This window comes from Canis lupus, chromosome 15 (genome assembly GCF_048164855.1).
Source record: "Canis lupus baileyi chromosome 15, mCanLup2.hap1, whole genome shotgun sequence".
Taxonomy (NCBI): Eukaryota; Metazoa; Chordata; class Mammalia; order Carnivora; family Canidae; genus Canis; species Canis lupus.
This window is the reverse complement of record NC_132852.1, coordinates 55,220,146-55,234,147: the sequence shown is the minus strand read 5'-3', so window position 1 is coordinate 55,234,147 and position 14,002 is coordinate 55,220,146. Positions and strand designations below refer to the sequence as shown.

At 41.9% G+C, this 14,002-nt stretch overlaps 1 protein-coding gene across 1 annotated transcript; it reads right to left on the bottom strand.

Moving 5' to 3' along the window:
- Positions 1-7,054: 7,054 nt before the first annotated feature.
- LOC140605271 (prolactin-inducible protein homolog) lies at positions 7,055-13,796 on the bottom strand. The gene is made up of 4 exons (XM_072777507.1): positions 13,636-13,796; positions 11,592-11,697; positions 7,597-7,711; positions 7,055-7,280 (listed from the first exon to the last, which is right to left on the bottom strand). Exons 1-4 carry the CDS (start codon positions 13,728-13,730, stop codon positions 7,159-7,161), a joined length of 438 nt encoding a protein of 145 aa, XP_072633608.1. The 5' UTR covers positions 13,731-13,796; the 3' UTR covers positions 7,055-7,158.
- Between the last annotated feature and the right edge of the window lie 206 nt (positions 13,797-14,002).

Sequence of the window (14,002 nt, the reverse complement as noted above, 5' to 3'; positions counted from 1 at the left end):
CCAGTTCTATATTTATGGACCAGGTTTTAGAAAATGTACAAGACAATCTGGAAGCACAGTTAAAAAATTTCATTTCAAAATAGGATTTTCTTGGGAAACCCCAGGCTCCAAAAGAGAATTGTCCTGGAGACCCCTTATCAAGACAGCCACACAAGTAGATCTAGAGCAGGGATAGAGGGAAAATATACATTTTCTTAAATCTAGAAATTTCATCTTCTTCAATTAAGAAGAGACAACACCTGGTGACTAGACATAGGAGAATCTGATTTTAGGAACCAAATGATGGGATGAGGACACAATTTCTCTTTCTCCATTGTTAATTCCATCTCCTAAATATAAGCTCTACTTTTACACAGGTTTCTAGCAGCTGTGGGGATGAATCTTTCTCCTTTACACTTCTCAAACCTGGATTAGGGTGGGCTTGGGAGCTTCTCCTAACAGACAGGAATCTTGGACTTACTTTAACCCAGACCGATGTAGGGCACGTGACCACTCTTGAATCAATCACTGTGGCCAGGAGGATACCAGGCACTGATTGATTATAATGGAGGTAATTGCATTGGTGAGGCAGTGTGTGTGTGCGTGTGTGTGTGTGTGTGTGTGTGTGTGTGTGAAATGACTCTGCTTACCTTAGGTCAAATGGGACCTGCCCCAAGTATGGTTGTGGAATCAATCCACCTAAACTGCAATTCCAATGGGATATGAGTGGAAATGGCTGTCAGAGAGTTCATTTGAGTTATTCTTAAGTCCTGGATTTCAAATGATTTTTGTTTTATTTTTTGCATTTTTTGTATATTTTTTACTGGAGTTCGATTTGCCAACATAGAGCATAACACCCAGTGCTCATCCGTCAAGTGTCCCCCTCAGTGCCCATCACCCAGTCACCCCAACCCCCCGCCCACCTCTCCTTCCACTACCCCTTGTTCGTTTCCCAGAGTTAGGAGTCTCTTATGTTCTGTCTCCCTTTATGATATTTCCCACTCATTTTTTCTCTTTTCCCCTTTATTCCCTTTCACTATCTTTTATATTCCCCCAATAAATGAGACCATATAATGTTTGTCCTTCTCCAATTGACTTCTTTCATTCAGCATAATACCCTCCAGTTCCATCCACGTCGAAGCAAAAGGTGGGTATTTGTCATTTCTAATGGCTGAGGAATATTCCATTGTATACATAAACCACATCTTCTTCATCCATTCATCTTTCGATGGACACTGAGGCTCCTTCCACAGTTTGGCTATTGTGGCCATTGCTGCTAGAAACATCGGGGTGCAGGTGTCCTGGCGTTTCATTGCATCTGAATCTTTGGGGTAAATCCCCAACAGTGCAATTGCTGGGTCGTAGGGCAGGTCTATTTTTAACTCTTTGAGGAACCTCCACACAGTTTTCCAGAGTGGCTGCACCAGTTCACATTCCCACCAACAGTGCAAGAGGGTTCCCTTTTCTCCGCATCCGCTCCAACATTTGTGGTTTCCTGCCTTGTTAATTTTCCCCATTCTCACTGGTGTGAGGTGGTATCTCATTGTGGTTTTGATTTGTATTTCCCTGATGGCAAGTGATGCAGAGCATTTTCTCATGTGCATGTTGGCCATGTCTATGTCTTCCTCTGAGATTTCTCTTCATGTCTTTTGCCCATTTCATGATTGGATTGTTTGTTTCTTTGGTGTTGAGTTTAAGAAGTTCTTTATAGATCTTGGAAACTAGCCTTTATCTGATACGTCATTTGCAAATATCTTCTCCCATTCTGTAGGTTGTCTTTGAGTTTTGTTGACTGTATCCTTTGCTGTGCAAAAGCTTCTTATCTTTATGAAGTCCCAATAGTTCATTTTTGCTTTTGTTTCTTTTGCCTTCGTGGATGTATCTTGCAAGAAGTTACGGTGCCCAGTTCAAAAAGGGTGTTGCCTGTGTTCTCCTCTAGGATTTTGATGGAATCTTGTCTCACATTTAGATCTTTCATCCATTTTGAGTTTACCTTTGTGTATGGTGCAAGAAAGTGGTCTAGTTTCATTCTTCTGCATGTGGATGTCCAATTTTCCCAGCACCATTTATTGAAGAGACTGTCTTTCTTCCAATGGATAGTCTTTCCTCCTTTATCGAATATTAGTTGGCCATAAAGTTGAGGGTCCACTTCTGGATTCTCTATTCTGTTCCATTGATCTATGTGTCTATTTTTATGCCAGTACCACACTGTCTTGATGACCACAACTTTGTAGTACAACCTGAAATCTGGCATTGTGATGCCCTCAGATATGGTTTTCTTTTTTAAAATTCCCTGGCTATTTGGGGTCTTTTCTGATTCCACACAAATCTTGAAATAATTTGTTCTAACTCTCTGAAGAAAGTCCATGGTATTTTGATAGGGATTGCATTGAACGTGTAAATTGCCCTGGGTAACATTGACATTTTCACAATATTAATTCTGCCAATCCATGAGCATGGAATATTTTTCCATCTCTTTGTGTCTTCCTCAATTTCTTTCAGAAGTGTTCTGTAGTTTTTAGGGTATAGATCCTTTACTTCTTTGGTGAGGTTTATTCCTAGGTATCTTATGCTTTTGGGTGCAATTGTAAAAGGGATTGACTCCTTAATTTCTCTTTCTTCAGTCTCATTGTTAGTGTATAGAAACACCACTGATTTCTGGGCATTGATTTTATATCCTGCCACGCTACCAAATTGCTGTATGAGTTCTAGCAATCTTGGGGTGGAGGCTTTTGGGTTTTCTATGTAGAGTATCATATCATCGGCGAAGAGGGAGTGTTTGACTACTTCTTTGCCAATTTGAATGACTTTAATGTCTTTTTGTTGTCTGATTGCTAAGGCTAGGACTTCTAGTACTATGTTGAATAGCAGTGGTGAGAGTGGACATCCCTGTCTTGTTCCAGATCTTAGGGGAAAGGCTCCCAGTGCTTCCCCATTGAGAATGATATTTGCTGTGGGCTTTTCATAGATGGCTTTTAAGATGTCGAGGAAAGTTCCCTCTATCCCTACACTCTGAAGAGTTTTGATCAGGAATGGATGCTGTATTTTGTCAAATGCTTTCTCTGCATCTAATGAGAGGATCATATGGTTCTTGGTTTTTCTCTTGCTGATATGATGAATCACATTGATTGTTTTACGAGTGTTGAACCAGCCTTGTGTCCCGGGGATAAATCCTACTTGGTCGTGGTGAATAATTTATTTAATGTGCTGTTGGATCCTATTGGCCAGTATCTTGTTGAGAATTTTTGCATCCATGTTCATCAGGGATCTTGGTCTGTAATTCTCCTTTTTGGTGGGGTCTTTGTCTGGTTTTGGAATTAAGGTGAGGCTGGCCTCATAGAATGAATTTGGAAGTACTCCATCTCTTTCTATATTTCCAAACAGCTTTAGGAGAATAGGGATTGTTTCTTCTTTAAACGTTTGATAGAATTCCCCTTGGAAGCCATCTGGCCCTGGACTCTTGTGTCTTGGGAGGTTTTTGATGACTGCTTCAATTTCCTCCCTGATTATTGGCCTGTTCAGGTTTTCTATTTCTTCCTGTTCCAGTTTTGGTAGTTTGTGGCTTTCCAGGAATGCGTCCATTTTTCTAGATTGCCTAATTTATTGGTGTATAGCTGTTCATAATATGTTTTTAAAATCGTTTGTATTTCCGTGGTGTTGGTAGTGATCTCTCCTTTCTCATTCATGATTTTATTAGAGTCTCCTCTCTCTTCTTTTTAATAAGGTTGGCTAATGGTTTATCTATCTTATTAATTCTTTCAAAGAACCAACTCCTGGTTCTGTTGATCTGTTCCACAGTTCTTCTGGTCTCGATTTCGTTGAGTTCTGCTCGAATCTTTATTAACTCTCTTCTTCTGCTGGGTGTAGGATCTATCTGCTATTTTTCTCTAGCTCCTTTATGTGTAAGGTTAGCTTTTGTATTTGAGTTCTTTCCAGTTTTTGAATGGATGCTTGTATTGCGATATATTTCCCCCTTAGGACTGCTTTTGCTGCATCCCAAAGATTTTGAACGGTTGTATCTTCATTCTCATTAGTTTCCATGAATCTTTTTAATTCTTCCTTAATTTCCTGGTTGACCCTTTCATCTTTTAGCAGGATGGTCCTTAACCTCCACGTGTTTGAGATCCTTCCAAACTTCTTGTTGTGATTTAGTTCTAATTTCAAGGCATTATGGTCTGAGAATATGCAGGGGACGATCCCAATCTTTTGGTATCGGTTCAGACCCGATTTGTGACCCAGTATGTGGTCTATTCTGGAGAAAGTTCCATGTGCACTTGAGAAGAGTGTGTATTCAGTTGAGTTTGGATGTAAAGTTCTGTAGATATCTGTGAAATCCATCTGGTCCAGCGTATCATTTAAAGCTCTCGTTTCTTTGGAGATGTTGTGCTTAGAAGACCTATTGAGGGTAGAAAGAGCTAGATTGAAGTCACCAAGTATAAGTGTATTATTATCTAAGTATTTCTTCACTTTGGTTATTAATTGGTTTAAATATTTGGCAGCTCCCACATTCGGGGCATATATATGAGGATTGTTAAGTCCTCTTGTTGGATAGATCCTTTAACTATGATATAGTGTCCCTCTTCATCTCTCACTACAGTCTTCGGGGTAAATTTTAGTTTATCTGATATAAGGATGGCTACCCCTGCTTTCTTTTGAGGACCATTTGAATGGTAAATGGTTCTCCAACCTTTTATTTTCAGGCTGTAGGTGTCCTTCTGTCTAAAATGAGTCTCTTGTAGACAGCAAATAGATGGGTCCTGCTTTTTTATCCAGTCTGACACCCTGCGCCTTTTGATGGGGTCATTAAGCCCGTTCACGTTCAGAGTTACTATGGCCAGATATGAGTTTAGTGTCATCATGATATCTATTCAGTCCTTGTTTTTGTGGATTGTTCCACTGAACTTCTTCTTAAAGGGGAATTTTAAGAGTCCCCCTTAAAATTTCTTGCAGAGCTGGTTTGGAGGTCACATATTCTTTCAGTTCCTGCCTGTCTTGGAAGCTCTTTATCTCTCCTTCCATTTTGAATGGGAGCCTTGCTGGATAAAGTATTCTTGGTTGCATGTTCTTCTCATTTAGGACCCTGAATATATCCTGCCAGCCCTTTCTGGCCTGCCAGGTCTCTGTGGAGAGGTCTGCTGTTACCCTAATACTCCTCCCCATAAAAGTAAAGGATTTCTTGTCTCTTGCTGCTTTAAGGATCTTCTCTTTATCTTTGGAATTTGCAAGCTTCACTATTAGATGTCGAGGTGTTGAACGGTTTTTATTGATTTTAGGGGGGGAATCTATTTCCTGGATCTGAACGCCTATTTCCCTTCCCAGATTAGGAAAGTTTTCAGCTATGATTTGTTCAAATACATATTCTGGCCCTCTGTCCCTTTCGGCGCCCTCGGGAACCCCAATTAAACGTAGGTTTTTCTTTCTCAGGCTGTCGTTTATTTCCCTTAATCTAACCTCATGGTCTTTTAATTGTCTGTCTCTTTTTTCCTCAGTTTCCCTCTTTGCCATCAACTTGTCTTCTATGTCACTCACTCGTTCTTCCACCTCGTTCACCCTCGTCGTTAGGACTTCTAGTTTGGATTGCATCTCATTCAATTGATTTTTAATTTCTGCCTGATTGGATCTAAATTCTGCAGTCATGAAGTCTCTTGAGTCCTTTATGCTTTTTTCTAGAGCCACCAGTAGCTGTATGATAGTGCTTTTGAATTGGCTTTCTGACATTGAATTGTAATCCAATTTTGTAACTGTGTGGGAGAGAGGACTGTTTCTGATTCTTTCTTTTGAGGTGAGTTTTTCCTTCTAGTCATTTTGCTCAGTGCAGAGTGGCCAAAAACAAGTTGTATTGGGAAAAGGAGAAAAAGAGAGAGAAAAAAAAAGGAAAGAAAAGAGAAAAAGAAAAAAGGAAGAAAAAAAGAGAAGAAAAAGAGAAAGAAAAAGAATGAAAGGGAAAAAAGGGTGGGGGAAGCAAACAGAAATCAAAAAGAAACAAAAAACAAAAAACAAAACCACGGGGGAGTATCTTCTGATTCTGTATCTTCTGTACTTTAAGTCCCGTGACTTCCCCTGGAACTTGTCCGTCTAGCTGGTCTTCTGGGGAAGGGGCCTGTTGTGCTGATTTTCAGGTGTTAGCACTTGGGGGAGCTGCTCTGCCCCCTGCCTAGTGCAGGGCTCAGTGGGGGTTGTTTACCCCGTGAGGCCGCAGGAGGAACAATTCCGGTGGGCGGCGGCAGCTCTGGAGCCCTGGATTCAGCCCCCACAGGAACTATGAAGCACTCGGCCTGCAGGGCCTGGAGGCTCCGGGGCGGGGCGCTGATCTGCTCAGCTCAGGGCGGGAGCGTCCTTGCCGTCCTGGGCCCCCCCCGGCATCTGCCTGTCCCGGGGGCGGCGGGATCCCTATATATAATTTTTTAATGAAAGGCTTGCCACGATGGGCATGTGATCAAGGAATCTACCAGTTTGCCCTTAATGGCATCATCAGGAAACTACTGGCTGCCTACAGCATGCTGGATAAAACTCATAAATGAGCAGCAAAGGAGATAGCTTGGAGATCACACTGTTTAGGGTTATAGGGATGTCCTTCAAGATGAGGAATATATTTTAGAACATTGGCTATTCAGTGGTGCTTTGTTTTCCATAGCTAGAACATACTGGCCTATGAGCCCAGGGTCTCTTACTGTAGCTTCTAGTTGTGCAGGTGCTGGGTCATATGGTAGGTGTAGAATTGATTTGGTTAAGTAATATCAGATGGTTTTCTCCAAAAGGCCATCAGCAGTGCTTAATTGCTCCCAGAGCCCCTCATTTTCCACTAACACCTGGCATTACCTAGCTTTCTGAGTTTTCCCCTGTAGTAGGGAAACACAGGTCATGGGTATAGGGAAAAGGCATCATATTTAGGAACCCAGAGAATTTCAGATTCCATGAGTCTTCTTTATTTCTTCATTTCTCACTCTGCATACCAGTGGGCAATGAGAAACTCTCCTCAGTAACAGTTCTTTGAGAGAACAAAGTTCTAGAAATTCTGGGGGCTCTGAGGCTCCTTTGGGGTAGATTTGGAAGAGAAGACACAACTGAACACAGAGAAGTTTGTGAGAAGTTTATTTCACAGACCACAACAGATACTCCAGCCAAGTTTTCTTTGTGGAACCACCCTGGGGGGTAGTTAGACAAGAGCTTCCAACAAGATCAAGATACTGTTATGTTCTTCACCATATAAAAATATTTTGGTCCATTGGGCACCACTGCTTTGAAAGGGCAGATATCTTCTTTATCAATAATGTGGGTCAATGCTATTATTGACATCGTTTCTGAAAGAGAAAGGACAAAGATGTTCTCTGATAACAGTCTAACCCCATTTCTTGGCTTTTCTCCTAGCTTCAGGCACCTCCCCACTAGGGCGCAGTTTCCCCAAATCATTTGCAAATGTATCTCCCTTATTAGCTTTTCTCACACAACCTCTCACCTTTCACGCCTGGGCATAGTCCCCATCTACTCTCCCCTCTTCCCTCCTTTGTCTCTACCCTTCTGCCCCAACACTCTGCTCCACATCTGGAGTCACATCTTTCTTTATGTTTTCCCCCACCCTAGCAGATCGTTCTTCCCTTGAATGACCCCTGTACTTACTATTGACTCTGAAGTCCCAGTAGAAAGTTCTTGGATTACTGTCACAGAGACAGGCAGTGTAAACATAGTTAAAAGGCCCTTCCATTGGATTGCGACTTAGGAGGGAACATTGAATCTGAGGAGGAGGAGGTGGGAAGAGAGGACCTTGTGTTAGTCTGGGGAGTTGTAAAGGGAGAGAAAGATAAGGGAATCTGAAGAAAGAGGAGGAGGAGGAGGAGGAGGAGGACAACATCCTTCGTGCACAAAGAACAGGTACAGATATAGACCAGAGGCACCGTGGAGTCCAATTTTGTAGTATCATTTTGGGAACTAAAGTCTATGTGAGAAGATTTCCTGTCAACATGTCTTCAAATTCCTGCTATAGCGCTACCATGGGGCTTGGCTCTGATGGGAAGAGTTAGTGAATTGACAAGACAAGGAGACCACATTCTGGGGCAGCCTTCATCTGGGGAGCAGATTTACTTTGGTTCCCTGGCTAGGGCTTTCAGGAACCTGTCTGTGACCACAGCTTGGCTTTTGCGTAGGGAGGCCAAAACCAGGACTTGTTGCCAGAATCGTGCTTTGATGACTGAAGTGACAGCTCTCAGTCTCTCTTTCCTCAGCTGTGAGAGGGAAACCGTTACCTCCTACCAAACTGTTGGTTAGATTAACAAGCAAAATCTCGAAGGTAAATTTTCTTTTTCCTTTTTTAATTTGAGAGGGCTTTACAATTTGAGATATGTAAGCTTCAGCAGCATCAGGAAGCTTTTGTCTGATTAGTGTCCAGCAAGGGGGTGTTATCCTGGGGTGTATAGACCCTCAGGGGTCTGTAGATAGAATTCACTGAGTCTGTGAACTCGGATGGAAAGAAATTGTATCTTTATTAACCCGTCACTAAAATTAAGTGTTCTGTTACGTCATCAACAATCCTCAGTGGCATTAGCCATAAGCGTGATTTTTATCATGGAGAGAAACGTAGATATGTTTGCATCACTTATAGGTTTATATAACTCAGAATATTGCCTGTTCTGATCGCTACCTTGAACCCAGGGACATTATCATGAGGTTGCATGGTCATGGCCAGGGCCGTCTGCCCATCTCCTGAGGCTTGCCCAGCTAACTGGCAACCGTGCACCGAATAGCCTGTCAGCTACAAACGGTGTATTCAAGCATTCTCACCGTTAGAATTTTACTTTGGAGATCCTGGCGTTTCTTTCAAGAAACCTACCGTTGCCTGGTTTCCCTTTTTATTGGCATTTACAACAGTTTATTCCAATGGATTAGAATTTTCAGCACTTAAATACTCAAAACAAAAAAATCCAAATCCGTTGGAATCCACTTGTCAAAACCCAGTACACAGTAGAAGCTACTTATTCAAGGTGAGCAACAAGAGCAACAAGAGCCATTACATAGACAATCTTTATAAAATAAAATTTAACTTGTTTACATTTTAAATATATTGCCTTTTTAGCTAATGTACTGATAAAGAATGTAAATAGTACCAACTTAAAAGTTATTTGTTTGTTTGTTTATTTATTTATTTATTTATTTATTTATTTATTTATTAAGCTCCAACACAGGGCTTGAACTCAGGACCCTGATATCAAGACTTTAGGTGAGATCAAGAGTTAGACACTTAGTGAAATGAACAACCAAGACACCCCTCAAAAGTTTGTTTTTAATAATCCGATCACTGTGTTTCATGATGGTAGTTTCCCTGTATAATCCAATGCATTTCAGGCACACATTTAAAAGCAATTTTCTGATATGTTCCCTAGACTTCACGAGACCAGCAAAATGCTCTACACCACAAATGTTTAAGTACTGTGGTTTGCCGTAAATTCTCTTCAACCTTAAAAAATTATACAATGTGGGCAGCCCGGATGGCTCAGCAGTTTAGCGCCGCTTTCTGCCCAGGGCATGATCCTGGAGACCCAGGATCGAGTCCCATGTCAGGCTCCCTGCGTGAAGCCTGCTTCTCCCTCTGCCTGTGTCTCGGCCTCTCTCTCTCTCTGTGCCTCTCATTAATGAATAAATAAAAAATCTTAAAAAAAAGATTATACAATCTTTATAATCCAATACACGATTGAGAGTATAATCTATTTTAAATTTGTGATCCTAATACCTCACTTGATCAAAACTTTGCTTGTAAAAACACAATTGTTTAAAAAATGAGGGTTCGGTACTAGAATCTTCACACATAGAAGAATTATGTTTTCTTAGCATTTAAAAATATGAAGATGTTTTTATAGACAGATTTTTTTTATATTGGAAGCTACAAATAAATATTGATTAATCACAAGCACACCTGGATGGCTCACTTAGTTAAGTGGCTGCCTTTGGCTCAGGTCATAAGAGCCCCACTGGCTGCCTGCTCAGCCAGGAGTCTGTTTCTCCCTGCCACCCTCCTCCTTTCACTTGCTCTCTTTCTTTCAGATAAATAGGTAAAATCTTTTTTTAAAAAGTCTAAAAAATTGGTTGACCAGACTAACAAAATTTCCCATAAATTCTAATTTGCGATATCATTTATTTTATGAGATTCCTTGTACCTGGGTAAGTTTTTAAAGATTGCCTTTTTATTGTAATTAGCATTGTTCTTAAAATATAGTCCTATTAGCCACAGCAGCACAGAATTATTTTATGTGGGATGTTGTTGATTAAACACATTTTTTTTTTATACTCATCACTTTCTCAGAGGTAGAAACAGACTTTTATTATCATCACCAGAAACTACCATGATCACAGGACTTTTATGCACACATTCTCATTCCTTTTGTCACCTGTGGTTATGATAAATAAACAAAATTGAAAGATTATGATGTGGCTCCCTTCCACCTCCAATCAACATACAAGGTGCAAATTCTTGAGGTGTAAACAGACAAATCTGACAAAGCAGCTATGCTGTTCTTTACTCAGTGACCAGAGTCTTTCTCTTACAGGTATGGGGCCATGTCTAGGACATATTCTAATGAATAGCAATCCTCATGCTCCTAATTTTGTTTTTGATTTAATCATCATACTTAAATCTAATTTGAGTTAGGAAACTCCTGTAGGGAAACACTCGTGCTGCCTGAGAGAGTGCTATTCTAGAAAGAGGCAAGGGGAGACATCTGGGTCTTGGCCCTAGAACAGTGCCAGCTAACAAGGGGCAAATTGTGTGTGTGTGTGTGTGTGTGTGTGTGTGTGTGACAACACATGAGAAGGCTGCTGGCAGGGAGGAGAAGGACACACTCTTCCCTGGGGAAGAGTCTCCATGGACTAAACCGGCACAGGTCCCTTCTCCTCATGGCCCAGACAGCCAGATAGGAGCGATAGTGCACAGGCAAGTCTCAACACACATTTCCATTTGAGAACCTCTGATCTAGTAAAAGGATTGGACCTCCCTCCCACAACTGCTGAATTAGAGAAAGTGGTGAGGAGAGTGTGGGCTCCTTGTTGAGAGGAGGCTGGAACAAGGATGAACCTGTGATGATAGAGCAGAAGAGCAAAGAGAGGGGTGATAAACACAGCCTCTGCTCAGAGCTTACTCTAGAGGAGGCAGTCGTATCCCATGTGTTCTCGGCACCATACCTCTTCTGCCCACCTGCCTCAAACCACTGGATGAGGGTGCAGGTTTTTTTGTCAGAACCTCCTATCCCACCCTTCATCTCGAACAATCATGCCCAGGACTTGGAGGAATTCTTACCTCTCCTCCCCCAGCCCTTATGCCTTTTCCTCTCTTCTCCCTCTTAGCTGGACTTTTCTCACTACTCATTCCTTCTTTCCTTCTCATCCTTCCTATACCTCTCTGGACCAGGCTCTCATCTGTAAAACAAGAATAGTAATCTGCCCCAAGATCTGATGATTTTTCTGAGGCTCGAGTAGCATAACATGTGTGAGAATTGGGAGCATAAGGATTGTTATTCATCCTATTATTAAGTATAATATGCAACATTAAACTGAGAGATTAGTCTAATTGTATTCATAACTAAGGAGTCAGATTTTTCTTGAGTTCACTTCCCCAGGCCTCTACTTACCACCATACATTCTCTCAATTCTGTTTGAACTCTAACTGTCACAGAGATTTCTTCATTTGGTGCTGCTTTTCTGGGCATCTGCACTTCCATTGATAACACTTTTCGGCTGGTTATGGGAAGAAAGAAGCAGGACAGAGATCAAAGGTCTGCCCACAAGAGATCGGGGCACAATGAGCAGAGCAGAGGGAACAGGGAAGGTGCAAGGGGAAGGGAATGATGAGATCTGAATCATTTGCTGAGCATCATAACCCCTGGGAATCTTTGGTTCTTGTTTGGTTCGATTATTTTCTACAGACTTTGTTTTGTTTAATCAACTTTGATGCTTTATTTATTTATTTATATTTAAATTCAATTTGCCAACATATAACACCCAGTGCTCATCTCATATGCCCTCTTTAGTGCCCATTGAGCATCGTCATTTTTTCCAAACAAAATCCTGCAGGTTCTATTGATTGTCCACTAAGTGGGAGGGTTCAAGTCATCATTAGTACAATATTCCGTAACAACAGAATCCTATTAAACTATAAACATCTTAATGCACTGGAGGAATTTTGAGTCATCCTTGAGCTCTTCCTTCTTTGGTTCCTGGTGGGGCCTAAGAATTTGTATTCCTGTATGTCTGCAGTGAATTTGGACACATGACCGTATTTGGGAGCTTTAGATGCCACCCTACTTTCAAGGCACATAACACAATCTGATGGGAAAAGGAAATGGAGGCAGAGAGAAGTCAAAGATTCTTCTGTCATGGAGAACTGGTTTCAGGACCAGGAAAGTTACTTTCTGTCTCCCGGAAACTCCTGGCTGAGCTCCTTTGGTGTTGGGTGGGACAAGAGGGAATTCAGGTTTTTGGCTGCAATGCCTTATGGTCTCATTTTCCTAGAATAAAACATCTCTGATTTTGGAGATACTTCATTGCTTGTGCCAGTTACTCTGGTGCTCAGTGCACAGGAAAGGCGTGTGAAAATTCCTGTCATTTGTAAATGAATTTAGGATTCATAAGATGATCCACTTAGCTAGAATGAGTGATTGGATCAGCTTGCCCAGAAATGAGAAGCTTCCCGAAATGAGGGCCTTTCAGTGCTAACACCAAGAAATTCCTGGGCAAACAGGGATGGCTGATCACCCTAATTAGCACAGCTTATTTCGACAACTGCTGCCCCCTCAGGGCTACACGGGGTGACATTTACCTCTGAACCTGTCCCTACTCAAGGTTTTTTAGGACGCTGCCTGCACTACACCGACTTGTCAAAAACTCTGAATGGTTTACTCCAGGACAGGGTATCTAGTTGTGTCACAGAGGGTACCATCAGAATCACAATCCAAAAACCCAGCATTTAAGACCATACTTCTATAGAGAAAACCCTCTAGAATTTCTAAGTGTCCTTGCTTCCCCCAGACCCTGGCTCCATTTCCGACTTCATTTTGCCTAGTTTTCCTGCTTGCTTCAAATATGTACCTTCAATGATTTGGCTTCTGAAATTGTGCTCCTGGGTCCTAGTGTGGGTAGTGGGGTGAGTGTGTACTTGCTTTTGTCTCTGGGCTTCAGAATAGGACAGAATGTCTAAGCTGCTGGGCTAGCTCAACCTTGGACTATGGTATCAAGGCTCAGTGATCAGGGCCTCTGATCCTTTAGTGAGTCCTGCCAAAACTGCTCAAAGCTATCATTGGAACTCATAGACCTGCTAAACCTTCTGTTCTAGGAGGCAAGGTATGAGAATGTAAAGTTCACTGAGCATAAATCTAATAAAGGTAAAGACTATGGACAGGATGTGGACCAGAGCCATAGAGCAAGACTGATTGTTAACTACAGGCTTTATGCACGCTGGGAGCCATGTTTCCCTGGACAACCTAAAAGCACCAAGTGAATATAGGAGGGAAGTTACTAGAGCTTCCTAAGAGGAGAGAAGTGGGACTTGACATGGGATTTATGAGATTCCCTAAGACTAAGTTTCAGGGACATCAGGAAGGGATAAACAGATTTCCAGGCTAGGTTAGGAGCCCTCCCTGAAGGGATTTTTGTGAGGGAGAGAAAGGCTTGGCTCACGTGTCTTCCTCAGCTTTGTTGGTCCTGAACTGCAGACAGAAAGCCAGGAGCAGAATGGCAGGGCCGGCTCTGAACAGGAGCTGGAGAAGGTGCATGTTGGAGGAGACAGGATGTGATGTCCTAGAGAAGTACTGGCCCCGGTGCCCAGCATACTCCTTATATGCAGATCGAGGAAGTGGGAGAGTTGCCAAGAGGATCCATGTGGTCAGTTACCCAATTATCCTTCCCACCCATGCCCTTTCCTTGCTGAGCTAAAGTTTGTTTTTCTATGGAAAAAGTCAACATTCAGCTATTGTTACAGATTGGGAGAGGAGTTAGATTATCCTTCCTTATTTACTTAGCATCCAGAATTTCTCAGAATGTGCAG